General features: G+C 40.8%; 4 protein-coding genes across 5 annotated transcripts; 3 read left to right on the plus strand and 1 right to left on the minus strand.

The window, feature by feature from the left end:
* Positions 1–671: 671 nt before the first annotated feature.
* Positions 672–7,789, minus strand: slc19a3a (solute carrier family 19 member 3a). Of its 2 annotated transcripts, XM_026910615.3 has the most exons (7): positions 7,549–7,789; positions 4,703–5,345; positions 4,422–4,631; positions 4,024–4,216; positions 3,376–3,517; positions 2,136–2,333; positions 672–1,871 (listed from the first exon to the last, which is right to left on the minus strand). In XM_026910615.3, the coding sequence occupies exons 1-6, from the start codon at positions 7,702–7,704 to the stop codon at positions 2,175–2,177; spliced, it is 1,503 nt and encodes a 500-aa protein (XP_026766416.3). In that variant the 5' UTR covers positions 7,705–7,789; the 3' UTR covers positions 672–1,871; positions 2,136–2,174. The 2 variants fall into 2 exon arrangements, with proteins under 2 accessions (XP_026766416.3, XP_026766415.3); XM_026910614.3 differs by having other exon boundaries at positions 672–2,333.
* A 3,119-nt stretch (positions 7,790–10,908) lies between these two features.
* Positions 10,909–12,758, plus strand: LOC113524422 (zona pellucida sperm-binding protein 4). The gene is made up of 8 exons (XM_026910651.3): positions 10,909–11,212; positions 11,293–11,480; positions 11,559–11,656; positions 11,728–11,885; positions 11,966–12,158; positions 12,234–12,381; positions 12,465–12,540; positions 12,622–12,758. The coding sequence occupies exons 1-8, from the start codon at positions 10,915–10,917 to the stop codon at positions 12,723–12,725; spliced, it is 1,263 nt and encodes a 420-aa protein (XP_026766452.2). The 5' UTR covers positions 10,909–10,914; the 3' UTR covers positions 12,726–12,758.
* A 2,218-nt stretch (positions 12,759–14,976) lies between these two features.
* bloc1s3 (biogenesis of lysosomal organelles complex-1, subunit 3) lies at positions 14,977–17,422 on the plus strand. The gene is made up of 2 exons (XM_026910591.3): positions 14,977–15,062; positions 15,672–17,422. The coding sequence occupies exon 2, from the start codon at positions 15,676–15,678 to the stop codon at positions 16,213–16,215; it is 540 nt and encodes a 179-aa protein (XP_026766392.2). The 5' UTR covers positions 14,977–15,062; positions 15,672–15,675; the 3' UTR covers positions 16,216–17,422.
* A 2,330-nt stretch (positions 17,423–19,752) lies between these two features.
* LOC113524413 (gamma-interferon-inducible lysosomal thiol reductase-like) lies at positions 19,753–27,688 on the plus strand. The gene is made up of 7 exons (XM_026910634.3): positions 19,753–19,903; positions 23,899–24,078; positions 24,629–24,703; positions 24,918–25,007; positions 26,390–26,542; positions 26,649–26,717; positions 27,467–27,688. The coding sequence occupies exons 1-7, from the start codon at positions 19,823–19,825 to the stop codon at positions 27,524–27,526; spliced, it is 708 nt and encodes a 235-aa protein (XP_026766435.3). The 5' UTR covers positions 19,753–19,822; the 3' UTR covers positions 27,527–27,688.
* Positions 27,689–27,914: the final 226 nt, after the last annotated feature.

Below are 27,914 nucleotides of genomic sequence, written 5' to 3' on the forward strand. Positions count from 1 at the left end.
CCTGCTGTGCTGGAGTGTGGAGGATGTGTATATGTGTGTGTACTATCCGTAATTTTGATTAAAAATATTCTAAAAAATCACTAACAAATGAACAACAACAACAAAAAATTAACCTACACTACATTCTAGCATTCTGTCATTTCCTAAATGAGATTAAAAAACAAAATACTTGAAAGAAAGAAACCTTTTATTTGTCATATTGCACAATATCTAAGTGCCTTGTTTACGAGTTTACAATTTTCCTCTCTCTCTCTCTCTCTCTCTCTCTCTCTCTCTCTCTTTCTGTCTCTCTCTCTCTTTCTCTCTTTCAGTGAACTGTGCTATCTATCTGAATGTTTGTCTTTTTACCACGACTGTAATGCTGCAATTTCCCTCGGGATCAGAAGTTTCTATCTATCTATCTCTCTCTCTCTCTCTATCTATCTACCTATTAATTAATTACAACAGTGAAATCTTTTTCTTTGCACACCTCAGCTTGTTAGAAAGTTGAAGATACAGCCCACTGAGCAGAACCTCCAGAACTTCCAGTACGCTGTGCTGATGTATTTACCTCTGTGTTACTGTTTAAAAATATTGTTTATTAACATTTTTTTTTTTTTTAACCATAGCCTCCATATTTATGACCATGGGCAGGAAAGCAAAGGTGGTTTGGTTCATAGATAGTGCATAAATCCCTACATGCCACATTGTTTTATTTATCTTTATATACTTAAATCATTAACAGATTAACATTTAACAATGCAACAGTTAACACTCGGCGCCAGGGGAAGCAGATCTCAGACAACACAATACAACACAAGCAACAGGAAAAGCAAAACAAATAAACAACAATGGAATTACATAAAACCACCAAACGTAGCACAAACATCCCAGTTTTTTTAGCGTTCTTGTTCTATAGAGTGGATACATTTTACTATATTGTTTCGGAAAATAAGGGCTTAATTTGGAAGACTTTGCACCCACGGATAAAGTATTTTATCATTAACATAATTGAATTACATAAAAAATTTACATCTTTGCTTTCTTTTACAAAGGAAATGAAGCCAAACAAAACATTCTCAAAGTAGAGCTTAAAGTCTCTGTCAACAAAATACACAATGAAACCAGAGCTGCCAAAATCTCTCCGTGTTTGATCGCAATCCCAAAAAAACAAAACAAAAAAAATGGATGGAAGTCTCTGGGTGTGAGTCACAAAATGTGCGGTTTATGTTGATGTCCAGTTTAAATCTTGAGGAATGTAATTTTTAACTGGATCAAAACCATGTACAAGCTTCATTCAGCAGAAAATTTGTTCGGTAGAGTCTAAACTTTTTTCAAACAGATGTTCTGTACAGATTTGTTCCATTTTGGACTACATTTTGTGGGAAGTAGAATTGAAGTCCCTTTGGAATAAAACTCAAACATTTCTATTATTACTTTTTTTTTTAACATATTTTTCCAGTTGATGTTTCTATCTATATCGCACAATCGCTATTGATCGCTGTTTACGAGATACATGGCTCAATTGCTGAGTCATATTGGGGCGATATTCAGCCAAAAGTTTGTCCTTGTTGAAGATCTCATTCCAGATTTATTCCCCTGTGTTTGCTGTTATAATAAGCTCCACTCTTCTGCGAAGTCTTTCCACTAGATGTTGGAGCGTGGCTGTGGGGATTTGTGTTCATTCAGCTACAAGAGCATTAGTGAGGTCAGGCGCTGATGTTGGGATGTCAAGGAGATCTGGGGTTCAGTCGGTGTTCCAGTTCATCCCAAAGGTGTTCAGTGGGGTTGAGGTCAGGGCTCTGTGCAGGACACTCGAGTTCTTCCACTCCAACCTTCACACACCATGTCTTCATGGAGCCTCTTAGTTCCAGTGAAGGGGAACTGTAATGCTACAGCATGCAAGACTTTCTATACAATATATACATATGTAATTTATTTGCCCTATAGCACAAGCCATAACTTACATATACTGTACATTATAGGTTTGTTAGTATTTTCAAATGTTAGCATTCAGCAATAAAAAAGTCAGATGTTTAAGACTGATGATTATTACAAATTATTGCGATATGAATATCAGTTCATTTCCAGAAATGATTAAATATCTTTTCATAAAAAAACAAATACAAAAACAATGCATCATTCACACTATATACCATCCGATCCGCATCACTGAGGAACTGCGGCTGAATTGTTTAGAGTTTCGCTGAATATGTGCATGCTTGTTCTCCGTCATTGTGTGTGTTCGGCTCTGTTACTCTCTGCGTTGTCCTCTGCAGGTAGATGTGTGTGTACGCACCTCTTGCGAAGAAGATCAGAGCAATAAGGCAGAAATATGAGCCGTAGATAATAAACTGTAAGACAAAAAACAACAGAGAATTATTATTACAGTTATCACAGCTTTGCTTCAACCTAAATACTCATCTGAGGAGGCTTCTTCTCCACTTCACATGCTTTGTGTCCTAACATGATTGGTCTATCCAGCATGCATGGTTGCATAAAGATTACTCATGAGCAAATATTAGTTAACTGCTATCTAGACAGCTGCCTATAGGCTAAAGAACACAAAACTACAGTGTTTAAGACTACTTAAGTACTCATTATCAGTACATATCAAGTATCGGATAAGAACTATGGGAAGAATCCATCAATTTAGTGAGCCAGTTTCGTTCTTCAGATAAGTCTTCATGGTTTCCACGTATGGTAATTGCTCTCCTTCTCAGATGGCCTCACATCTGTCCACTTCTCCCTTGGTGTCCACTACTGCCCATTTAGTGTCTCTCTCTCTCTCTCTCTCTCTCTCTCTCTCCACCCTTTGGTCTGGAGCTCGAACCATCTACAAAGGTTGATGTCCTCCAGGAGTAGCATGCTTCGGATGCTGTGGTTTTCTTCTCTTTCAGTCAGGTAAGACAGCAGTGTGCAGTGCTTTTTTGCTTGTGGTCAGGTAGGCTGGTTAGAAGGAAGAGTTTGAAGGAGAGTTTTGTTTTTATTTGCAGCTTCAAAATGAGGTCAGTTCCTAGGATGGTTCCTTTGAAGTACAGATGCAAATCCAAACATATCTTGACATAGTGGTAAACACATATTTACCACAAGGGGCACAGGTCACTTTCTTGACAGTCGGCACAGTTCGAGGTTACTTCTAGGTCAAGGTTATGGACCCCATCGCATTTGTGTCCATTATGGCATTAGTTATCCATAGCTCCAGAGGCTGATGCTACCTAGTCCACCATTTCCTGATCCACCTTCTGTATAATTGCAGCCAATGTTCTCACTGGGCTGATTCTGTCTTCTGCAAACTGGCCAGTGAACCTTCTCCTTATTTCCCTCAGTTAGATAAAATCATTAGCATTCAGCTCTTTAGTTTGCTTGTATTTGAATTATTTTAATGTACCACACCTGTGTTATGATATCCAGGCCGAGTCCTCTGCTGTCCACAACGATGGATGTGAGGATCGTCTGCAGAATGAGTGCAATGAAGGTGTTGACTCCAAAGACAAGTGCATAGCGCTCTACAGACAAACCAGCAGCAATCTGGAACCTAACACACACACACACACACACACACAAACACACACAGATGATTACAGAAATACGCCAATAAATTCAGGAATTAAACCAAAGAACCCATTTAATAATCGACAGCGTCAGATGTGGCTGTGTTCTAGCACAATAATAAAAACTGACCATGGAATATTTTACAACAGGTCGATTAAAAGTTAGACATGAGTGTTTCTCTGCAATAAAACTGTTTACCTCAATTCCGTTAATTTCTTTAAAAACTCCAATCTACTTCCTGCAGCCAAGTATTATTTTAATTTAAGTACCATAGTCTGCTTCTGAAGATATACAGCTCCTGACTGAAGATACAAATACATACAAAATGTATTTGTTTATGATATGACTATAATTAACAAAAACCTATAATGGATTTTAATGGTAATATTAGCATAAGTTTTTTTTTTTTGGTGTGTAGTTGTGGCACAAGTTCAGTGTTCTTCACGTTATTTATAAGTATTTATTTTTAAAAAATCTACCCCTACTTACATGGCGATGGTAATGAGCAGCATATAGAGACTCTTAAAGACGATGTAGCCTCCATAACAGATCCAGATGTTGGAAATGAAGACCATGACGTACAGCGCTGCACTACTGAGGGCGGAGAGAGAGCCGAGAGCCAGTTCACCCCAGCGAGACCAATTAACATGGCTAAAGCCAACACCATATGCTGAAGCTGCACCTATAAACACAACATAATGATATTTAGCATGATGTAAATTAATTATGTAAATGATCTTTCAGAGCAGAAGTTAACAGAATAGTCAGTCTGTAATTTAGTTTCTACTGCAACTTCAACAACACTTGAGCATGTACTCATTGTCTGACAGAGCTCCATGACCATGTTCCTGGTCCTGTACACAGGAGAATAGGATACTGATGCTCACCGAACAGGTTGGAAACAGCTTCTACTCCTCCGTTGTACAGTGTGTCGTTTTTGCTCGGCTCCACGGTTTCCCACAGCGCTTGAACGTAGTTCACAGTCTGATTGTAGCCACAGGTCGCCATTGCCCACCACACGGACCAGATCAGCATTTCAGTGGAGGAGAAGCAATGTCGGAAATCCAACCAGAGTTGCAGGATAGTTTCACTACAACCTACCGGAGAAGTGGGTGATTAATGTGAACAGTTATGATTAACAAGTGCTTTGACTCTGTACATGTCTCACCTGTTTTCTCTGCTTCAGATTTTTCCAGATTCCCCTCCTGAGCTACCTGTGAGTCCTGCTGCTTATCCTCCATAAACTCTACAATGCCATTGTTACAGTCTGTTTCAAGTTTTCCTGTTTCTACTGTTTTTCCTTCCTCACTGCAGTCTTCCACCTGCTTCAAATCTCCTCCTTTCTCACCACTTTTACTCTGGTGGAAGAACATGCTGGTGCTGGGCATTGGGAGGAGGACTGCGGCAATGAAGGAAACGGAGATGAGCACTAATGTGAACACCAGTATGTAGTAGTATGACATTAATTTGAGCGAAAGCAGGATTTGTCCGGCGACAGAACCGACAGTGTAGCCGATGAGCTGAGCGGCGCGACAGAAGGACGTGGCTTTTAGGTAAAACTGCGAATCCACCACACTGTAAATGTAGGAGAAATATGCCACCTCACAGGCCGTCACCACGCTGTAGGAGAACTGCATTGCTTGCATCGCCCCCACGCTCTGTAACCATAGCAACATTGCTGTGGTTAAGAAAAGGGCGCAGCATTGGATCACAATCACGGGTTTGTAGCGCAGCCAGTCTGTGAGCAGGAACACAGGAAGTAGCATGGCCAGGTATGAGTACGTCCACACTGGGAAAATTTGATTGGCCACCTGAGTGAGAGGAATTAAAGGGGTTCAGGATTAAATTAATAACCAAATAAGACCTGTTTTTTTAAATAAAAAATTGAAATTAAAAGAAATGACCTAATAGCCCCCCTCCCCACCCCAACCATCACAGCAAATCAAACCAATTCAATATGAACAAATCACATTTTACATTTTAACACCGTCTGATCAAAGCGTTCGGTTGGCTTAGAAATGTGAACTTTTTTGAAAGTATGTTCCCCACCATGTACTATGCATCCATAAGCCAAACTTCCTCACTGGCATTTCCAAATGTGTGTACTCTATCCCTGATCCCGGTGTCAGTACCCAGCCCTGATCCTTGTCAGTTCTATCCATCCCTGGAATTGACCCTTGTCCCTAGTGTTTGTCCATGGCCCTGATCCTTGTCCACCATGTCAATCGCTGATTCTTTTCTTCCATGTTAGTCCTTCTCTGGCCTCTGATCCTTGTCAGTTCTATTAATCCGTAGCCTTGACCCTTGTCCCCAGTGTTTGTTGCAGGCCATAATCCTTGTTGCCTGTGTCAGTACATGGTCCTGCTCTCTGTCCACTGTCTCAGCCCCTGGTGCTCATTCTTTTCCTCCATATGAGTCAGCCACTGCCCTTTGATCCTTGTCTGCTCTACCAGTCCCTGGCCTTGACCCTTGTCCCCCATGGTGGTCCCTGGCCCTGATCCTCATTGCAAACGTCAGTCTGTGGTCCTGATCCTTCTCTCCCATGTCATCTCCTGGCCCTAATCATTGTCCCCTCTGTTGGCTCCTGGCCCCTGATTCTTTTCCTCTATATCAGTGTGTGGCTGTCATCCATTTCTGCTGTATTGGTTCGTAGCCCTGACCTTTCTCCCATGTTTGTGTGGCCCTGACCTTGTACCTAGCCCTAACATAATCCTGACCATCAGTGATTATGTGGTTCCTAACTTAATGGACTTATTTCATCTATGACAGCCTTTCTCTGGAACCTTTCTTATGCACAAGAGATGCTATACCATTTCCCATGCTCAAAAGTATCTATATAAATAAGATGTTTTATAACTACACAATTATTCTGTAATCTCTGTATTCCTTATATAAACATTTTCAGCAACTTTACATGATTAAAAGCAGTCTACATTCAATTTTTTTTATTACTTTTAACCTCTGGACCAGGGTGTTTTTCTTACAGTAATGAATTGAACTTTCTCTTAACATATCTAAATTATCAGTTGTTTAAAATAAAAAAAAAAATAAAAAACTGCCCAAAGTTCAGAAGGTGCTGAATAACCTCAACTAAATAAAAGTCCATCCAGAATTATTAATATTATAATTATTAATAGTGTTAGCATTAATAGGTCTCTTTTATCAATCTTTTAATAAAATTGTGTGTAAACGTTTGCGTAAGCCAAAACGTACTAAATATTTCTGCCGGAGTTACAAAAGTTTCAGAAAAGTTTCAGAAACGCTGATTTTCTTTGTACTCATGTGTGTATGTTGATGAATGCCAGTCTCTCGTACATTATTAGGCAAGTGTACGCACAGCTGATATGCATATGGTGAAGGTAACAAAACTCCAAAAACACCAACACTCCCAGAGATAAAATGACGAGTCAATGGCAAAACAATGGACACCAAGCACATCACGGAAACTGCTATTTTTCAGAGTGTCTTAGCAACTGTCGAACAAAAATTTCTTGCACACCATTGCGCCCTCCCTGATGCTGTGTTGGAGAAGCAGTAGGGTGTCAAAGGACGTCGAGGTTGACACACAGGACACTGGGGAGTAAACTGCATGTGTATATATATCGCAACTTGAGACATACCAGATCGGTCACTTATCAGTAACTTAGTGCTGGCTCTAATGAAGTGTTGCACAGCATTAAAAGTAGATGCCATGGAAACAGACCCAAATTACACACCACCTGTGGCATTCTTAATTAAATGACTGGTTTTATTTGTCTTAATTTATGGATTTATGTTGGCTTGGCTTACTTTTTTATTTTTGTGTGTGTGTGTGTAAAACTGAAATACACAACCTGTTTAAACTTGACGCCATAATCCGTATCTAAAAGTGCAATAACTCATAGCAAATTACATGATTTGAATCCGAACAATCAAACATTTTTTGTGAAAATGCTCATATGATTTACAAATAAATCTGCTTGCATTCAGCTTGATCAATGCAGCCCAATGTTAACAATGTTACTTGTGACGTACCTGCTCGATGGTGAGGTTTTTATCAGGTCCGGTCATGTAGCTGATGAGAAACGGTTCTATCGGTTTCACCGAGCTGAAAAATCCATAAAAACACAACAGTGTAGTGGGAAAACACCAACCTGCCCTCCATCTCCTAAAAACATCCATTGTACACATGCTTTCTCAGTGTTCCTTTGTTCTAACAGCAGTTGGTATGTAGCGTCATCATTGTGTGTGTGTGTGTGTGTGTGTGTGTGTCTTTTAGCATGCATACTACTACAAACTGTCAGAGTTTCAACAGCAACTGGTTCAAAGGTCTGCACAGATTACACACACACACACACACACACACACAAAATTAATCTTCAGTCCTCCTCAGATAAACAGAGGCACAGTTTAATAATTGAAACATACTACAGTACATAATCTATACATTAATGTGATTCTATAACTATTCCTTAATCAAAAGAACATCAATGTTTAATCTTAAAGTGAATTAGTTTATAAAATGCTCAGTGGACCCCCAGCTTGGATGGAAGAACCCTCTAAGGACACAGAGTTTGGATGGTACAACCCTGAGTTTGGGTGAAAGAACCCTTGATGAAAAAAGCTTCACAGAAAGAACCATGATTTGGGCTCAGACAATCCTTAGCTAAGGTGGAAGCACCTTCAGACTGGGTGAAAGAACCCTCATCTTGGGTGAAAGAACTCTCATCTTGGGCAGAAGAACACCCAGTTTGACCAGAAAGCCCCGCAGTTTGGCGCATGGACCTTCAGCATGGGTGTAAAAACCCTTGGTTTGTGCTGACGGACTCTCAGGTTAGGCAGAATAACACTGAGCTCAGCTTCACACAAAGAACCCTGATTATATTGGGAGTTGGGAGTTAGGAGACTCCTCTGCTACCATGGAAGAACCTTCACACTGAGTAAAAGAACTAGCATTTTGGGCAGAAGAACAATAGTTTGGCCAGAAAGTCTCTCTATTTGGGCAAATGGAACTAAAGAGAAACCCTTGTTGTGCTTCGGTAGAAATAAACCATATAAATAAACTAAACATCACAATGAACCCTTAATGCATTCTAAAGTTGCTGATCCTTTACACTTGTGTAAATGGAGGCATCAGTTTGTTGTTCAGGGCAACTTTTAATTTGTATTTTTGTCTCGCTTCACCCTTGTGATTGTAGCAACACTGATACTCTACAAGGAATAAACCTGTCAAAATAAAAGTAAACTAAGCAACATGCAGCTTTTCAGTCAACACTAAAAAAATATATTATATATAATTTTTTTTTTTTTTAAAATGACATTGTTTTGAAAAATATACATTTACTTGGTATGTGGATATTGAGAAAAAAATTTAATGTCTGCACTGGCAATTTTAAAACCAAGTCACTTTTAAAAAGTAGAAAAAATTATGAAAAAATGAAGTGTTTTGTTTTACACAAACAAAGTAAAATGAAGTGTGTGTGTGTGTGTGTGTGTGTGACGTCTCTGATGAGCAAGCAGGGCGACGGTGGCAAGGAAAAACTCCCTGAGATGGTGATAGGAAGAAACCTTGAGAGGAACCAGACTCAACAGAGAACCCATCCTCATATGGGTTTACACTGTACACACACACACGCACTACAATGTGTGTTGGTGTAGTCCATAGAAAACAGCTGAAGCGTCTTCATGGCAGTGTGAAGCATTGCTGGTGGACAGGTCCAGAGTGAAGGGGGGGGGAGGTCTGGATTACCAGCAGCTCAGGAGTGATGCTCATCTGGTCCAGAGCATAGGGGGGTCTGGATCACCGGCAGCTCAGGAGTGTAGCTCGGCAGAAAGAGAAGGAAAGTGGTTAGGTACACTCACAGTCACCGTGTGGAGATAAAACTTAATGAGGAGTGCAGGGGACTCCGGCAGGACTAGCTCAAACAGCATAACTAAAAGGAGAACCAGGGGGAAACACAGACGTGAGATCCCGATATGTAAGGCATACAGTCACTCTGCCGTCACAAACCTGAGTGACTAACGAGAGTGAGGTCTACTCTGAGCCCCAGATCTACTCCTTTGATAAAAACACTAGTCGCTAAATGCTAAGTTAAATAAATAAGTCTTCAACCTCGACTTAAACACTGAGACCGTGTCTGCTTCACGTACATTAACTGGGAGGCTATTCCATAATTTTGGGGCTTGGTAAGAGAAAGCTCTGCCCCCTGCTGTGGTTTTGGCAATGCGTGGTACTGATAGACAGCCTGCATCCTTAGAGCGAAGTAGGCGCGGCGGAACGTAAGGTACTAACATATCGCTTAAATACTGCGGAGCGAGACCGTTTAATGCTTTATAGGTTAGGAGTAATATTTTAAAATCGATGCGGAATCTTACTGGGAGCCAGTGTAATGTAGATAAGACTGGCGTGATATGCTCATACTTCCTAGTCCTAGTAAGGACCCTCGCTGCTGCGTTCTGAACTATCTGAAGCTTATTTATGCATCTAGACGAGCATCCAGATAGTAAAGCATTACAGTAATCTAATCTGGACATGATAAATGCATGGACTAGTTTTTCAGCATCACTTAGCGAAAGTATATTTCTAATCTTAGCGATATTTCTGAGGTGGAAAAATGCTAACCTGCTTACATTATCTACATGCGCCTCAAATGAGAGATTAGAGTCTATAATCACACCGAGATCTTTTACTGTTAGACTACTTGAAACAGAGAGACCGTCTAAAGTAACAGTGTGATCTTTAAACTTACTTCTAGCGGCTTGTGGTCCCAGTACCAGAACCTCTGTTTTTTCTGGGTTTAGTAGGAGAAAGTTGCTTAGCATCCAGTCTCTTACGTCTATCGCATGTGCCTCAACTTTCTTTAACTGGCTATTCTCATCTGGCCTAGCTGAGACGTATAACTGTGTGTCATCAGCATAACAATGGAAGCTAATATTATGTTTATGGATTATATTACCTAAAGGGAGCATGTATAACGTGAAAAGTAGTGGGCCTAAGACTGAACCCTGCGGAACTACGGAAATTCTACTTGATAACGTGCTAAGTGGTCACCGTTTAAATCTACAAACTGATAACGATCAGTTAAATAATATCTAAACCAGTCGAGGGCTGAGCCCTTAAAATGATGTTTTTTTCCCCCCTGTTGATTAGCTGCCATGGCTCAGGCTTGCAACTGTTGGCATTACACTACTCTCACAGCCAATTAACATGACAAGTAGCTGAACAAATATCTATTTCAAACACCTCTCAGAATGACTGCTAATCCATGAGCGCAGTGATTAATGCAGTTAATGATGACACACGGCTGGAACACTATTAATGACTAGTTGAGTAGGAGGAGACTCCAGAGACAATTAGGACGAAAGACACAATAAAAGGCCACTGTTGCTACTTGTCTAACTATGGGTGTGTGCACTTTGGGAATAATGGCAAATACAAGGGTAAGCTTAGCACTTGTGGGGCTTTTTGTTGCCTTCAACTATGTGAGTAGTATACCTGCATCCTTGCAAATTGAGAGAAAGCTAGTGCGAGACCCTCAGCTTCCTCTGAAGCCCACTTGGCAGCCACAGACATCTGGCCAGACTTGCCAAGTGCAAGAATTTGAAAGGGTTCCTTGTGGAGAACCTGGCATAAAGGCTGCTCAGTGTAACACTATAAACTGCTGTTTTGATGGCCAACAGTGCTATTATGGGAAAACTGGTAAGTTGGGAGTCCTTTTTAACTTTTTGATTGTGGTACAAATGTTAAACTGACTCCTTTCTCTTCCTTGGTGTTGCCAGTGACTGTCCAGTGTACCCTTGATGGCCAGTTTGTGTTGGTGGTGGCCAGAGATGCAACAGTTCCCAGGATAAGCCTGGATTCCATCAGCATGTTGGGAGGAAACACGGGACCCTGTGGTCCTGTTGACTCAAATACAGCCTTTGCTATATACCAGTTTCCTGTAACTGCTTGTGGGACGACCATGATGGTTTGTGTAATTCTATTTTCCCCAAATGGATGGTGTTACCTCTAAGCTGTTAAGTGTGCTCTCTACTCTTCCACCCAGGTACAAGGTGGTTATGTGGTCTATGAGAACAGGATGTTCTCTTCCTATGAAGTTGGTGTTGGACCCCGTGGCTCAATCACAAGAGACACTCACTTTGAGTAAGTTAACTAAATCTCATGGCAGAGGATTTTTGAAGGCTTTTACTAAACTTCTGTATTTCCTTTTGTAGGCTTTACTTCCAGTGTAAATATTCAGCTGTTCGGTTTGCATTTGTGGCTATTGAACCTGCAGCCAATGTTGATCCTCTGCCTATTGTTGCTTCTGGACCTCTCCAAGTACAACTAAGACTAGGAAAAGGTCAATGTGTCACAAAGGGGTGTGTAGAAGGTGAGCAACTCATCTGGTTATTAGCATGAGTCTGATTATTGTAAATGGCTCCAACAGGAACTGATTTTTGCTCCCAACAGAACAAGTAGCCTATACCTCATACTACAGTGCTACTGAATACCCTGTGACTAAGATTCTGAGGGAACCAGTGTACGTTGAAGTGAGCATCGTGGGGAGAACGGATCCGAATATTGTCCTGGTTTTGGGTGGCTGCTGGGCGACGGCTTCCCCTAACCCCTACAGCCTTCCCCAGTGGGACCTTCTGGTGAACGGGTAAGTTCGTGTCTTCCATTTGTGTAGTCCAGTAACCTCACTGAACAGGAAGTGATGACCTTGTGTACTCTGAAGGTGCCCATACAAGGATGACCGCTATCTGACCAAGCTGATACCAGTTAATGGAACGTCTGGACTTGCATACCCTACCCATTACAGACGCTTTGTCCTGAAGATGTTTACATTTGTGGATCCAACCTCTATGGCTCCACTGCAAGAGACGGTAAAGGCTTGATTTCTCCTCATGCTCTTGTACATGTTTTTGTACACAATGGGTTCTATTGCTTAGTTTTGTTTTCCCCTCAGCTCTACATCCACTGCAGTACAGCTGTATGTCTCCCAACTGCACGGGACTCCTGTGAGCCAAGGTGCATCAGAAGAAGTAAGTAGACCCCTTAACACTGTCTTTTGCTTCTTTCCTTGACCTGTATATGGATCTGGTTCTTTCCTTCTTTCTCATTAGGAAGAGACCTTGCTGCTGTGGAAGGAAGCTCTCCTAACACATCAGGAATAGTGTCTAGTGGAGGAGTGATCTTTACCCAAAGTTCCTCACCTCAGTTTGTTTAAAGCTGTGCAGAATAAAAGTCTTTTGCCTTCAAACTGGCTGTTTGAGTCAATTGTAATGTGCAAGTTGTCAGTTGTGTACATCATGTTGCCCACCACTAGGAGTCTAGCAAGCCTGCTAATCTGGAGCCAATAACTATGGGTCTGATGGTCAGTCATCACTGGAGTAACTTCTTGACACATGCTGAGATTACATTGGAGTAGAACTTTTAAACAATGGCATTTAGTCACTTTGCAGTTGCTTTTATTCAAAGTGACTTGGGGGGGGGGCTCCTTGCTCAAGCACTGGAAGTTAGGCTTGGCAAAATGTTTGCTAGCAAGTTGTATAGATTTTCAGCTTAGAGCTAGTTATTGGCTCCTGGTTAGCAGGCTTGGACAAGAGCCTTTGAGTTTCTGGCCTTTTCTGCTTTAGGAAGGCTCATAGGTGTTTCCCAGAACTATCATAAAGTAAATTTTGATCTAGCAGGAGGTCTGACTTTGCTATTGCAGACAAACTTCAAATTGTAAGAGTTCTTAGAGTTGAAATCAACAGGCTTGGACATACTACTATGAGCAAAGTTGTGCCAGTGTAGAATGTTTTACTAAAACTTGGAGTGAGTGTTTATCTAAAAACAAATAGGAGGCTGGTATAAGAAACTTGCTGTCCAGCTCCACATACAGTAAATAAAATCTAACCTCAGAAGGCAGAGTGGATTTTCTTTAGCATACTATGACACTGAGGGCTTATTTCTGTTTGTGAGCCTGAATGACACTAATGATGTAGATGGACCATAATTTGTCTACTTGCAGATCTGTTGCTAAAGCCTTTTTGTCATAGTGTGTGATGTGACATGGAGAAAACACAATATTGCAAAGTCTGTTCTAGAATAATGACCAAGATTTTACGGGGATCTTGTACAGTTTGACATGTTTACAATTTCCTTAGTATGATTTAAGTATGATCATTATCCATCAGGTCTAATCAAGAGTTAATCAGAAGTGATAAATGATGCAGTACATTTTAATCATGGAGAGAGTGTGACTTTTGTTAAATCAGTGTTTAAGCATAAAATAATTTGATGGAGAATATTTGTGTATGTGACTCAAGAAAACTAAGAGAAACTGATGTGACTCCCGCTTGTGGGAAATCACTAAACACACAGTTCTCATTCATAAACTGTATCTTTTCAGTCCAGGCTTGTTCTGTCCTTTCTCGTGGGAAAGTACTCTTTCTTTAAAGGAGGACCTGAAGTTTGTATCTTTTTCATCAGTTTGACGTTTGTGATTTCTTACAGTTAACATTTTCAAAATAAATAAATAAACTGAGTGAATTCGTGCCACAGTTAAAACGAAGATAGAGGGACAATGAGAGATCAGGTGTGTGATTAAAAGAAAAATGGAAAAAAAACTCCACCTAATGAGATCATTGTTTTAGATTTGTACAAAAGCATGAGCCACGACTGTGTAAATCAGATGATCTAGACATCTCGGCTTTATTGGTTGTTTCAATAAAGTCTGATATTTGGCATCCAAACCCCTTTGATTTTGGAAAGTTATTTTTCGTTATTTTTCTTTATTCTGAACTGATAGTTTTTTCCACGACACACGTTACTCTTAAAAGAACAGCGGAGTCACACTGTCTAAATCTGGCTCTCGCCGATCAAAAGAGAAAAGACATCGTCACTTAATCTGGAGTTAAGTGTTTGGTGTCACTTCATCGAGTCGGTGTTCTGTGGCATGAACTGTCTTGGTTCTCAGATTTAGTGTGATCTTCAATGACATGAAGAATCACTAATTGATTCAGAGTCAGTTAGTGTCAGTACACAGTACACTGACTTTAGCTTCAGTGAGGTCATGAAGAAACACTAATTGATTCACTTAACACACTGAAAACACTACTTGTGTCTCTTGTTTTTGGGAATATTTAGCTTGCTGGTATATTTAGATCAATTAAACAAAATCAAAAGAGGACAGTTTCACTCAATACACATTCCTAAAATATTTATTCAATCAAACTGTAAAGCTGTATTTCTATACCAAAAAATCTCAGAAAATTTATGGCTAATTAAGTCTATTTTTTAATACTTCATCATGTCAGTCAGACTAACGAGCTAATAAAACCAACTAATAAAGCATAAGGTGCTCTTCTCAACAATATTTTCACTCTACACACACAAACAAAGGGTTTAATACTTCTCGGTAAACTAGTAAATTTATTTTTCGTTTGCCCTCCAAATTTAACACGCCCGCAAGGCGACTTTTATTTTGACGGAGAAGTCACGTGACGTATCACTGTAGCCGGCTTCACGCATGTCACATGATAAGCCACGTGATCCAAGGTGTCGCTCCGGAAATCTGAATGTAAGCAAATATATAGGATTTATTTTTGGTTTTTTTCTGAAATTTATTATTTCAGGTCGAGTTTTAATAAGAGCAACATTTTAATCTTTTAGTACTTTAGTAACATTATTGTTTAACTGTAATCTGTCGGTACAGTAAATATAAAAACTATAATGAAATGTAAGTGCAGTTAGATCAAAGTGTATGAGCGGCAAGATCAAAGTGGTTAATATGATAATACTGTATGGTTATAAATGATCTTCCTGTAAACATTTTTTAAATAATTATTTACATTTTATGTGTTTTATCTTCAGTCACTTTGTTAGCAAACTTTACCAAAATTTATTCAAGTATTGTCATAATTTTTTAAACCTAAAAGATTAATACACCTTTCAAAACAAACAAACAACAACAACAACAAAAATAAATAAATAAATAGACTACAATTACAAATAAATGTGTATGAAGGTACTTACTTTATTTATTTGTTTGCTTTTTTATGAAAAATACATTGGGAAAAAAAAAGAAAAGATTATTTTTATTTTAAAAAATCTGTGCGCAGATCAGACATGTGAAGCAGCTGGTTTATTTGTTTGTTTGTTTGTTTATTTGTTTGTTTGTTTGTTCCAGCGTCATGGCCGACAGGAAGTCGCAGATCGTGGTGGAAGGAGAGGCGTCCGAGTCGGACACGGATGACGAGCTCTACATGTCGTCTGGACTCACGGTTCCGGGTGAAGCCTCCGAGACGGAAAGTGAGGACGAGGAAGTAAAAAAACCCACCGCCTTCCACCATCACTTACCGCCTCTCACTGTCGATCGCCATGACAACATGCCCATCACTCAGCAGAGCCCGACCACGCCCACGCACGGCAGCCATGTTACCTCACTGCTGCAGCAGAAGCTGCAGGAGAGCAACGCGCGTCTGTGCGCCGACGTGAGCCAGAGCGTGAGACAGGTTTATCACGGAGCCACGAGGGACATTAAAGCAGCCACGGCGCACCTGAGTCACTCGCAGGGCGTGATCATCGCCACCTCGCACGCCGTCCGCGTCGCCATGGACGACCTCCGAGCTGTGTGCGACAAGATCGACATCATCACCAGCTGTCGGCTGCTGCCTGACATCGCCATGACGACGGCTTCATCACCCACAGTGCCTTGCGCCGCTCCTCATTAACCTGAATCATGCTCCAGTGTTCAGCGCTCAGTAGTTCTGTGCTAAGCTCCATAAGGTTGATGGGTTGAATCTTAGGACTGTTAGAAAACCAGCAGCCACAAGGTTGTGAGTTCATATCCCAGGACTGATACAGAGCCAGTGGCACTGAGGTTTCAGGTTCGAATCCCAGGACTGATACAGAGCCAGTGGCACTGAGGTTTCGGGTTCGAATCCCAGGACTGATACAGAGCCAGTGGCACTGAGGTTTCGGGTTCGAATCCCAGGACTGATACAGAGCCAGTGGCACTGAGGTTTCGGGTTCGAATCCCAGGACTGATACAGAGCCAGTGGCACTGAGGTTTCGGGTTCGAATCCCAGGACTGATACAGAGCCGGCCACCATGAAGCTTCCCAGGACTGGCAGAGAGCGAGCAGCCAGAAGGTTATGGGTTTAAACCCCGTTATTGACAGAAGGCCAGCAGCCATGAAATTGTGTTTGAGTTCCAGTACTGTCAGAAGACCAGCAACCATGAAGTTATGAGTTCAAATCCCAACACTGATTAAGAGATAAAAACCTGGCAACCATGAACACTGATTAACACATAAAGACCTGGCAACCATTAGACCATGATTTCAAATCCCAACACTGATTAAGACATATAGACCTGGCAACCATTAGGCCATGAGATCAAATTCCAGCGCTGATTAAGAGATAAAAAGCTTGCAACCATGAAGTTATGAGTTCAAATCCCAACACTGATTAAGACATATAGACCTGGCAACCATTAGTCCATGAGTTCAAATCCCAGCGCTGATTAAGAGATAAAAAGCTGGCAACCATTAGGCCATGAGTTCAAATCCCAACACTGATAGACAGCTGATGACTCTGAGGTTGTGATTTCGAATCCCAGAACTGATCGAGACCCAGTGGCCATAAGGTTGTGAGTTTGGATTGGTCAGCCAGATGTTTGTGAGTTCGAACCTTGGCACACAGAGCCAGCAGCTGGAACGTTGTGGTTTTCAAACCTCAGCACTGATAGAACCGTGTGTCTGGCCATCCTGGGATTCAAACTCACAACGTTCTGGTGACTTGCACAGAACTTTGACCAGTATGTATTAATTTTTGTGTTGTTTATGGAAATAAACGTGTTTCTCTTTGCTTTATTCTATAAGATGTGTGAGTACGTGGAGATTTCACTTTAATAAAATCACGGCTTTATGAATCATCATCATGCGATCAAGTGTGTGACTTAACACTCTATCCTGTCCAACTGTCTGCTAGTGTGTGTGTGTGTGTGTGTGTGTGTGTTCCATTTCTTCTTTTTATGCACTTTAAATAAAATGCATCCTTATTAAACACTGATATGAGCTCGAGGTGTGTGTGAGAGAAACACACCGTAACACTGACGTTACAGTTAACACCATCTGTGATGACGCCTGAAAGCGAAATTACACACTCAGTAAACAAGTGTGAAAAGAGGAAGTGTTCATGATCACACACTGCAGCGTCTGTATGTGTGTGTGTGTGTGTGTGTGTGCATACACATGCTCTATACAACATCCTCATGCTGCTTCCTGTTTTTAATGGAAATTAAATAAACACAGCTGCTCAGTGCACAAAGCATGTAGACGTTCATTCAAAAGGAAAAGGAAGGCTGTTATAACATATATAGTCAATGCTATATATAAGTATTGGCACCCTTTATGAAAATGAGCACAAATAAATATAGTGATGTTTTAGGCATCTCACTCTTTCGTTTTGATATTTTTCAGTGCTTAAGCGTATCGTATAGTATAACAGTATAGTACAGTTCTGTGTATTCTGATTCGAACATGTACAGTTAGATGTTAGTCACTGAATAACTGTGTAAAAAAATATAAAAATTCTCAACCAGTGAGTCAGGGCTGGATTGGGCATGCAGTCAAAATGTCCAGTGGGCATCTTTAATAATCATGTTTGCCCATGAAATATAATGCTTGTATCATAATGGAGAACATCTTAAGCACAATCAGAGCTATCATTTAAAAAAACAAAACCGTGAGACGTCTAAAATATCACTACGTGTGGAATGTATGATTTATGTTATATAGTTATTTGCATTAATTTTCATCAAGGGTGCCAATACTTATTCACCTGCCGTATATCCGCCCAGAACCGTTGTAGTCTTTCACAGTCTTTTCACTTCCTCCTCAAAGGTGTGTAATGTGTAGAGAGATTCAAAAATCTCACTCTAGAGACAGCTGTGTCATTAAATAGGATGAATATTCAGGTTTATAACTGATGTATCAATGATTAAATTTTTTATTTTAGCTGGAGTTTCCCTTTAAATAATTCTCTCTCTCTCACACACACACACACACAACTGATTGAGAAACAGAAGGAGGATGAACAAAGAAAACTTTACCAAAGCACTTGCTATTGCAAAACATTTAAAAAACAAGAGCTCTAGGCTTTAAAGCCTACAAGAAATATTAAAAACAACGCTTCCATAACGCTCAGACTTCCTCAGAGGGAACCTCAGGACCTCAGGCCCATATGTAAATCAGTTCAAAAGCCACGCCCCCATCGTTAGCAGGGTACAGACTTTATTCATTTCAACATTAATTTCAACTTTGCTATTAAACATACACGAAGGAAACATAGAAGAATAACTTGTGTGCAACAGCGTCATATTTACTGACCTGCTGAATCATTTTTCAGTGTTTACGCCGTGTTATAATTCCTCTCTCCACCACACTCCTGCAAAAGCACACACGAAATTGTTAAAATTAAATATTTCCTTTTTTAAATCAGATTCAACTCCACGATTGCCTTTGCCTATCCCTGAGTAGCTCAGATGTTTCAGATAATTCAGTTCAGTGCTCATATGTTCAGAAATCTGTTTTCAGGTTGCTCAGATAATTCAGCACCAATGAATTTTACTGTTTGAATCTGAGCAACCTGAAAACAGATTTCTGAACGTATGAACACTGAACTGCCCCTTGAAAAGCCTCAAGGTTCGACGTGTTGTGTGTTCTGAGATGCTTTTCTGCTCACCACAAATGTACAGAGTGGTTATCTGAGTTCCTGGAGCCTTTCTGTCAGCTCGAACCTGTCTGACTGTTGCTCTCTCTCATCAACAAGATGAGATGAGATATCTCTCGCTGGATGTTTTTTGTTTTTCGCACCATTCTGTGTAAACTCTAGAGACTGTTGTGTGTGAAAATCCATGCAGGAGATCAGCAGTTTCTGAAAAACTCAAACCAGACCATCTGGCACCAGCAACCATGCCACGGTTAAAGTCACAGAGATCACACTTTTTCTTCATTCTGATGTTTGAAGTGAACATTAACTGAAGCTCTTGACCTGCATCTGCATGATGAGTTTATGCATTGTGCTGCTCAGGTGTTCCTAATAAAGTGCACGATGAGTATATATACTTGATTTTCTTTCTGTCTTTATGACGTTTGCATGTTTGTACTTGTTTGCTTCCATATTCAGATTACAGCATGAGCGTCTCAGGAGCCAATTGCATCACAACATGAGGAAGTGTGTAAAATAAAAGCAACAGCATGAGTCACTCAACACACACTCTTCTACTTCTTCTTTTTCTTCTTCTTCTTGTTCTTCAGACATACTTGCTGCAGTGATGTGTGTGTTGAAGTTCATGTTCACCTGCCTCGCGGTGTTGGTGTACGAGTGCACAAGCTCACCGGCCGACAAATGCGGGGTGAGAAAACACTCTCTCTCTCTCTCTCTCTTTCTCTCTCTGTTCAATATGAGTACAAGTTAGTGTGTTAATAGTGACAAACATTACATGTGCTATGAATACTGTAGAGTGTGTATGAAGCCGCTGATTGGTCAGCTGTTCTAATGCGTGTTGTGACGTAATTATTTCCACACTACATTATTTCCAGCCCGATTTTTGCTGTTGTGGAAACTCTTTGGTGGTGAATTGAGTCTAATGGAGCAAATGTAGTGAGTAATTTCTGCTTAAAATGTCAGAATGTGACCCCACGCTAAAATATGGTAGAGGAGAAATGTAAACAAAACATGGCGGGGGAGCGTAACAGAAAAGTGACAGAGCATGAGTTCGAATCCCAGATGATGTCAGAGTGATTCGTAACCACGATCCAGGAGAGCAAAATTGTGCTGCAGCGTGAGAAACAGTTCAGAGGTTGGTTTCGCGAGTCTCAGAGGAAGCATGTGCTAGTTTTCACCCTTGTATGATACGAGAGAGCTGGCGGGTGAGGGGGAATCGGCAAGAAATAAACCAAAACATGCTAATGGACCAAAAAAAAAATAAATATCGCCTTATTACCTCAAGCTCACTTTGTGTAATGTGTGTTTTTATTCGAGCCCCTTTTCGGCATGAGCTGATTTCCAGATTACGCTAAAGAGGAGTCATTTTCATATTTTAATCGCAGGTCTATCGTTAGAGGATCTTCACTGTATAATCTGACATTGAGAACACACAGTCTGTTATAGATTTCAGCCCGGAGTTAACCGGGATCTCGTACAGTGTAATCAATTAACAGATCAATTAATGCAGCAATCAGGTGCGGTTTAATTATTCAATCTTCCTGTACGTCATATTGGATTGGATGTGTTTAGGAACATATGAAGATTAGCTATATTACCTATAAAATAAATATAATATTAGCTATTAGTACTATTTATAGCAAGGGATTAGCTATAAAATAAAAATAATTCCGTATCAGCATGATTTTAACGGCTTATTATAGGAGTTATCTGTATTAAGGCACATTTTTTACATCACCAGGTGACACAGAGGGATTCACTGCTCTCGTTGGGAAAGTTAACACACACATTTCCATTAGTCATACTCTTAATTTCCACAGATAGTATCTGTCTCTTTGTCGGCCTCATTTATGGAGCGGGATATGAACGGATTTATTGGTAAATTATTCAAGTCAAGTCAAGTGGAGTTTATTGTCATTTCAGCCGTATACAGCCAGTTAGTACACAGTGAAACGAAACAACGTTCTCCAGGACCAAGGTGCTACATAAGACCAACACCGAACTACACAGAACTAAAAGGGACATAAATTTATACATAAAGTGCACAAGTGCAAACAGACAGCATAAGACACTACAACGACTACTGGGATAGACACAGTAATGGGCGCAGTGAGTCCCAGTGCAGCGCCGACCAGCACACAGTTCTGTTAGGAAGTGAATCCTGTGACAATAGTGCAAAGAGTACAATATAAGTAGCTGAAATATGAGATATGAGTGTTTACACAAGTAATTTGGTATTAATGAAAACAAATGAAAAAAAAGTTCGTATCCTACTCGTGCTCCTGAGTGAGTGTAAATTTACGAATTGAAAGACTGACTAATGTAAACCTCGACCTGATGGACTTCAGATCCTATAATCTGCAGGGATTACTGCACTTTTCTCTCTGGAATATTCTGTGGAGTTTAAACTGTTTGTGTTTATGACGTTTGCAGCGTTTAGCAGACGCCCTTATCCAGAGCGACTGATAGAAGAGCTTTAGAGTCTCGATCAGAAACACGTCCTCATGCTAGTTCACTCGCTCAGGGACTCAGAGCTCCATCCACAACATTTAGTCCAAACCAGTCGCTTTATTTTAGTGGCTTTAATTAAAGAATAAAAATAAAGAAAGTGAATCAACACACACCAATAAATTAAGACAAATAAAACTAATCATTCAGTTATGATAAAGAAATGGTGGTGTATAAACGGAGGACGAGCCGCTCTGTCTGCGCAGAGCCGTAAGCCGTAAACAAACGCCTCAGCTGATGGAGGATTTAGCACCCGATTATTATTATTATATATATATATATATTATTAAATATAAAAGTGGATCAAAATAACTACCACTTCTGTTTTTCAGCCTTTACCCTGATCGCTCATTCCGTGCTCACAGCTGCCTGTGCACTTTACCTTTTATGGAGTTCTGTGGGCGTCGCTAAATGCAAATAAGCTGTGTCGGAAACACGCTTTGCACTTTACACATCATCAGCTTACGCACACGACCACGAAGAACATCAGCATTTCCGAAACTTTTGTAAATCCAGAGGAAACGTTTTATTTTGGGCTTACACAAACATTTACACACAACTTTACTAAAAGATTGATAAACGAGTTCCAGTGTAATTTTAACTTTACACTACTTTTCCTTACACACGCATGTGAACGTTTCATTTGCAGACTGACTTGCCGCTCACAGTGCATTATGGGTAATGCACAAACTCCCTCACACACATTCACACTAGCAAGCAACAAGTCACTTGTGTCCCTTTGTAGCTTAAATGATGCACTAATTAGTGTGAAAATCGTTTGTTTGATTTACATTATGTGCTCGGCTTCGTACTAGCTTTGTTTTCAGATTAGATTAGCAAAGCGAGCTACCTGTACTAGCTATCAGAGCAAGCTCTGCTACTTCCTTCCAACCTTTATTTTATTTGTGTTGTCTCTATACACATTTTTCTTCTATGTTGTACGACAAAAAGAGAACTAATTGCAATACTAATAGTGTTATAGGTTCCGGTCATTTCAAGGTTCAAGGTTTAACGTGTATTCTTGTTGTCAAGGGCAATGAAATTGTAGTTGCATCTCACATCCCACTCTCCCTGCATGCCCTTTCATCCACCCACTTAGAAACATTTAACATACTATATACTAATAATATGCAACGAAAGATAAGCGTTCCCACCCATCCCTAGTGCGCATATTAGTTATTGCGCATGCAGTTTTTTTTTTGTTATTTCACATACTGTATTATTGCACTATTCCAGTTATTGCAAATATTCCCTAAATATATCACATAGTTATTGCAACAGTTGTAGTGTTGCGCAGATTTTCTTATTATTGCATATCATACTTCTTAGTTCTGCATCTATTGCTATGTAGTTCTTGCACTAATCACTCTTACATATATTATAATATTGCACACATTCTTAGTTATTGTTCATACTGAAGTGATTGATATGCCCTGTAGTCGTTGTTAGTGTCCGTGAGAAGACCTGTGCAATTCATTCAGAGGTACTGCTGTGTGGTGCGAGACAGTCCGTGAGGGTGACTGCCTTTCTACTACTCCTGATCCTAGACGTGCAAGCAGCTATTGTCCTGAACCTTACCTGATGGGAGGAGACTGAAGAGGTGTGTGGGCTCCTTGATGAAGTTGGGTGCTCTTCTTAGACAGTGAGAGGTATAGATGCTGTCAGTGTCTGTTACTTGGGTACCAGTGATGTCCTGTGGAGCTTGATGACCACACCATACACCAGTATGTGATGATGCTTTCGAGCTTTAGAACAGTGGTAGAAATTGGACAGCAACTGACGGCGTATGTCTGATACTTTTCAGATTAGTTGCTTTAATGCATCATACCTGATTTGTATAGAATTGGGAAAATCTTGATTAAAATGTTTCTGAAATTAAAACGTCGCGGTGTACGTAGAAGACGAATTGTCGCCTGTTGCTTTGTTGTTTGCTATTGTGAACGTAGGATAAACACTAAAGCACGTAGAAGACGAATTGTCGCCTGTTGCTTTGTTGTTTGCTATTGTGAACGTAGGATAAACACTAAAGCATCAAATAATCATCAATAAGGTGTCTTACTGAAGTAATGAGTCAGGATGGAGCCTTAAAAAGGCCAGTATTGTAGTAATGCCTAATAATTAACGTCTATAATCACACATAATTCCCTCTGTGTGTGTGTGTGTGTGTGTGTGTAGGTGCTGGGGCAGTGTGCGCAGGTGAACTCCAGCAGGAGCGCTGATTTAGTGAAAGTGACTCTGTATTATGAGTCTCTGTGTCCCGATTGTCAGATGTATATGGTGTTACAGCTCATGCCGACCTTCATCATGCTGAGAGACATCATGAGTTTGGAGCTCGTCCCATACGGCAACGCAGAGGTACACACACCATGTTCATTACTGTAATTAACCCTAAAGTTGATTAGTTTCCTATAACAGCACATCCGAAGTGTTTTATTCATCTTATACCACACCAATTTTCCAATGATTACAATTTTTATTTAGTAAAAAAATGACGCATCATACTTTTCAGGTTTTAAGGTTATGGAACATCCTTGAAACAAGTTCCTTCCTGTTCTCACTTACGGTAAACTCCTCTGTCCTGAAGATGCTGGAAAACTTAAAGTTACAGCTTTACCTACGACTGTCACAAAGTGCTGACACTGGAGACTCCTTCCTGAACATCTGACAGAAAGCTTCACCATATCAATGATTACGCATGTTTTTGATCCATCGTCCGCTGTACACGTCCCTGTGAATGAGCTGTTACTATAGAAACGATAACGTATCAGAACGAGCGCATTGATATAAACCTGCACTACTGTCAGAGCTGCTGTTCTAGAAAATTAATCAACACTTTCTGACCAATCAGAATGCAGGATTTAAAAGTGCTGAATTCTCTCTAACCCCCTGGTTCTGTGTGCTGCAGGAGAAGCAGGTCGGAGACAAGTACGAGTTCACCTGTCAGCACGGACCGACCGAGTGTCTGGGCAACATGATCGAGGTGAGACTATAGGAAATAATCAGGATGGTAGAAGGCGGGGTCAGTGATGTCATTACTGCACCTGGCTCAGGTGTGTTCAGCTGTATGAACAGTAATGTAGAGTGTGTGTGTTGTGGCGTGATGTTAGGAAGTGAGTGGTAGATCACATTAACAGCTGGTCCACAGTGTAAATAAATGAATTACATTGATGAATGTTTTATTTGTGTGTGTTCAGACGTGTGTGCTGAAAAAACTGGGCGTTGTTGCGTATCCAGTGATTTACTGCATGGAAGCGGCTGCGGATGTGGTGAAGGCAGCGGAATCTGTAAGTGTTCATTATCACTGATTTTACACCTCTACTCTGACCTGGGACTGGCCTGGTATTTAATCTGAAATAAATTTATCCGCCTCGGATTGACCTCAATCTGACTCGAACTGATTTCCTTTAACCTGGACTTGCATCTGTTGGACCAACACTAGCTTTAGACTTAATCTGGAACAACTAACTTGACCATAACTGACCCCTGTCTAACCCAGATTAACTTAATTTAAACCGAGACTAGCTTCAGAGGGTCAATACTGGCCTTAATTTAATTTAATCTAAATAAAACTAAGCTGACGGAGACTGGCCTAAATCTGATTTGGACTAATGGACTAACCTTGGACGGATTCTGCCTTACCAAGACTGGCATCTGTTGGACCCAGACTAGCCTCAAATTTAATCTGGAATAAATTTACCTGACCCTGTCTGGCCCTCAATCAAATCCAGACTGACATCAAATTTATCCTGAAGTAAAATGAACTGACCGGCACTGGCCTTAATCTGACTCGGACTGAGTTAATGTTACCTGGGATGGCATTAGCTTGACCCAAATTGGCATCTGTTGTACCCAGGCTAGCCTAAGTGGGACACAGAATGAACTCTAAAATAATTTAATCTGGAATAAACTAACCCAAATAGGACTGGCCTCAATCATACTCAGACTACCTTGATGTAACCAGGCCTGGCATTGCATTGGCCCAAACTAAACTCAGTGGGACACAGACTAGACTTTAACCTGAAATAAAGTAACCCAACTGGTATAACCCAACAGACTAGTCTAAATTTGCCTGGCTTCAGGCTGACCCAGATTAACTTCATTTGACCCCAATTTGCCTCATTTGGACCCTGGCTAGCCTGAAATATAACCCGAAATAATGTACCCCAAGCCAGACATGGTCTCTAGTTATCCCAGGCTAAATTAATCTGACCTGGACCTAACCCATTTTAGACTAGCTTAACACTACCTGAAATTGCCTTGATCGAGATTGGGCTAGCGTTTGCCTGAACCTTACTAGCCTCAGTACACACACTAGTGTCAAACCTGCAGTTCATGTATACGAGTCAGAATAACAGGAATGGCAAGTTTCCGATGTGTAAAAATGATTCTCATTTTCTTTGTTGAATTAGGTAGAATTTTCTGGAAGCTCTGACTTTCAACTCCGTATACATCTATCACACATCTATCACACATCCCCATCATCCTCTGCTAATGACCCTACTGTCAGTAGTGTAGTGTAGCTTCCCCTTTTAGTCTGCAGAGTTCATCTTTCTATTTAACGACAAGCGAGTTAAAATGACATTAAACTATGGTTTAGCTAAAGGTTATCTATCATAGCGGTCAGTTCCTCATTGCAGTGTATTGATGGTGTATTGTTTGTCCTCAGTGTCTTGCCCTGTTCAGCCCAGATACGCGCTTCGGTGACATCATGGCGTGTGCGAACGGTGACGAGGGAAATCAGTTGATGCACGAGAACGCCAAGAAAACCGGAGCTTTACAGCCACCGCATCAATACGTGCCGTGGATCACCATCAACGGAGTGAGAACAATTATTCACATCATCCAACACCGTTTATTCTCAAACCTTTCATCTATAATCTGTCTCTTAACTTCCTGCATCATGATTATTATCTGTGTGATTACAGGAGCACACTGATGACCTGCAAAAGAAAGCAACGAGCTCGCTCTTCCTACTCGTCTGCAGTCTGTACAAGGTCAGTGAGCTCAGAGAGACAGACAGGTGGAGAGAGAGAGATGGACAGACAGATAGAGGAATGGCAGGACCAACAAAGTAAAAAGGATGAGAGTTACAGAGAGACAGACAGATGGGGGGAGAGAGAGAAAGAAAAATGGTGGAACAGACAGACAGATAAAGGTACAGACAGATGGAGAGAGAGACTGGGGGCAGACAGAGGGACAGACAAATGGAGGGACGGACAGATAGATGGACAGAGAGACAGATGGAGGGACTGACAAAGTAAAAGGGACAGAGTGACAGAGAGGCAGATGGGTTGATGAAGAGGTAGATGGAGGGATGGACAGAGAGAGACACAAATAGATGGACAGAAAGACTGATAGTAACAGAGAGATGGAGGAAAGAACGAAGAGACTGACAGAGGAACAGAGACAGAGAGGGGCAAAGAGAGATTGAGGGACATAGAGAGATGGAGTCAGGGACAGAGAGACAGCAGGACAGAGCGACAGAGTGATGGAAGATCAAAGAGATAGATGAAGAGAGACTGAGGGATGGAGAGAAAGACAGAGTGATGGACAAAGTGATGGACACAGGGATGGAGAGAGAGAGAGAGAGAGACTGAGCGACAGAGAGAGATGGACATGTTTAAGGTCATTTTGCTGCTGGATGATGAGTGTTACTTGCTGGGCTGTGGAGTTTATTAATGCCTGTGTGTGTGTGTGTGTGTGTGTGTGTTTGCATGCGTTTGTGTGTGTGTGTGTGTTACAGGGGAAGGCTCCTGCAGCGTGCGCTCTCGGACAGAAGGTGGTGAAGACAAATTACTGCTGAAGATGTTTAACTCTGACTGTAAACCTGAATCATTAAATCATTAAATGGTGAATGCACTGCAGTGGTGATTTTTATACACGCTGTTCAGGAATGCTGTACGAGTGTGAACACTAGAGCGTTCAGCCAGAATGACTTCAATAAAACAATTTTTTAAATCTGTAATGTCTCCATATCATTATTATATAAAGAGGTTTAATCAGAGGCGGGAGTGTGGATGCAGAAAATCATCCTGCTGAGCTTTTAACTCTAGGAACATGCTGAATGTACAGAAAAAAAACCCACATTTCCATGTAGGTACAGTTCTGCTTTTGAGATTTTACATGAAGAGAGAGAGAGAGAGAGAGAAAGCGAGAGAGAGAGAGAGAGAGAGAGAGAAAGAATCTTCCAT

Source organism: Pangasianodon hypophthalmus, chromosome 14 (genome assembly GCF_027358585.1).
Source record: "Pangasianodon hypophthalmus isolate fPanHyp1 chromosome 14, fPanHyp1.pri, whole genome shotgun sequence".
Classification (NCBI taxonomy): Eukaryota; Metazoa; Chordata; class Actinopteri; order Siluriformes; family Pangasiidae; genus Pangasianodon; species Pangasianodon hypophthalmus.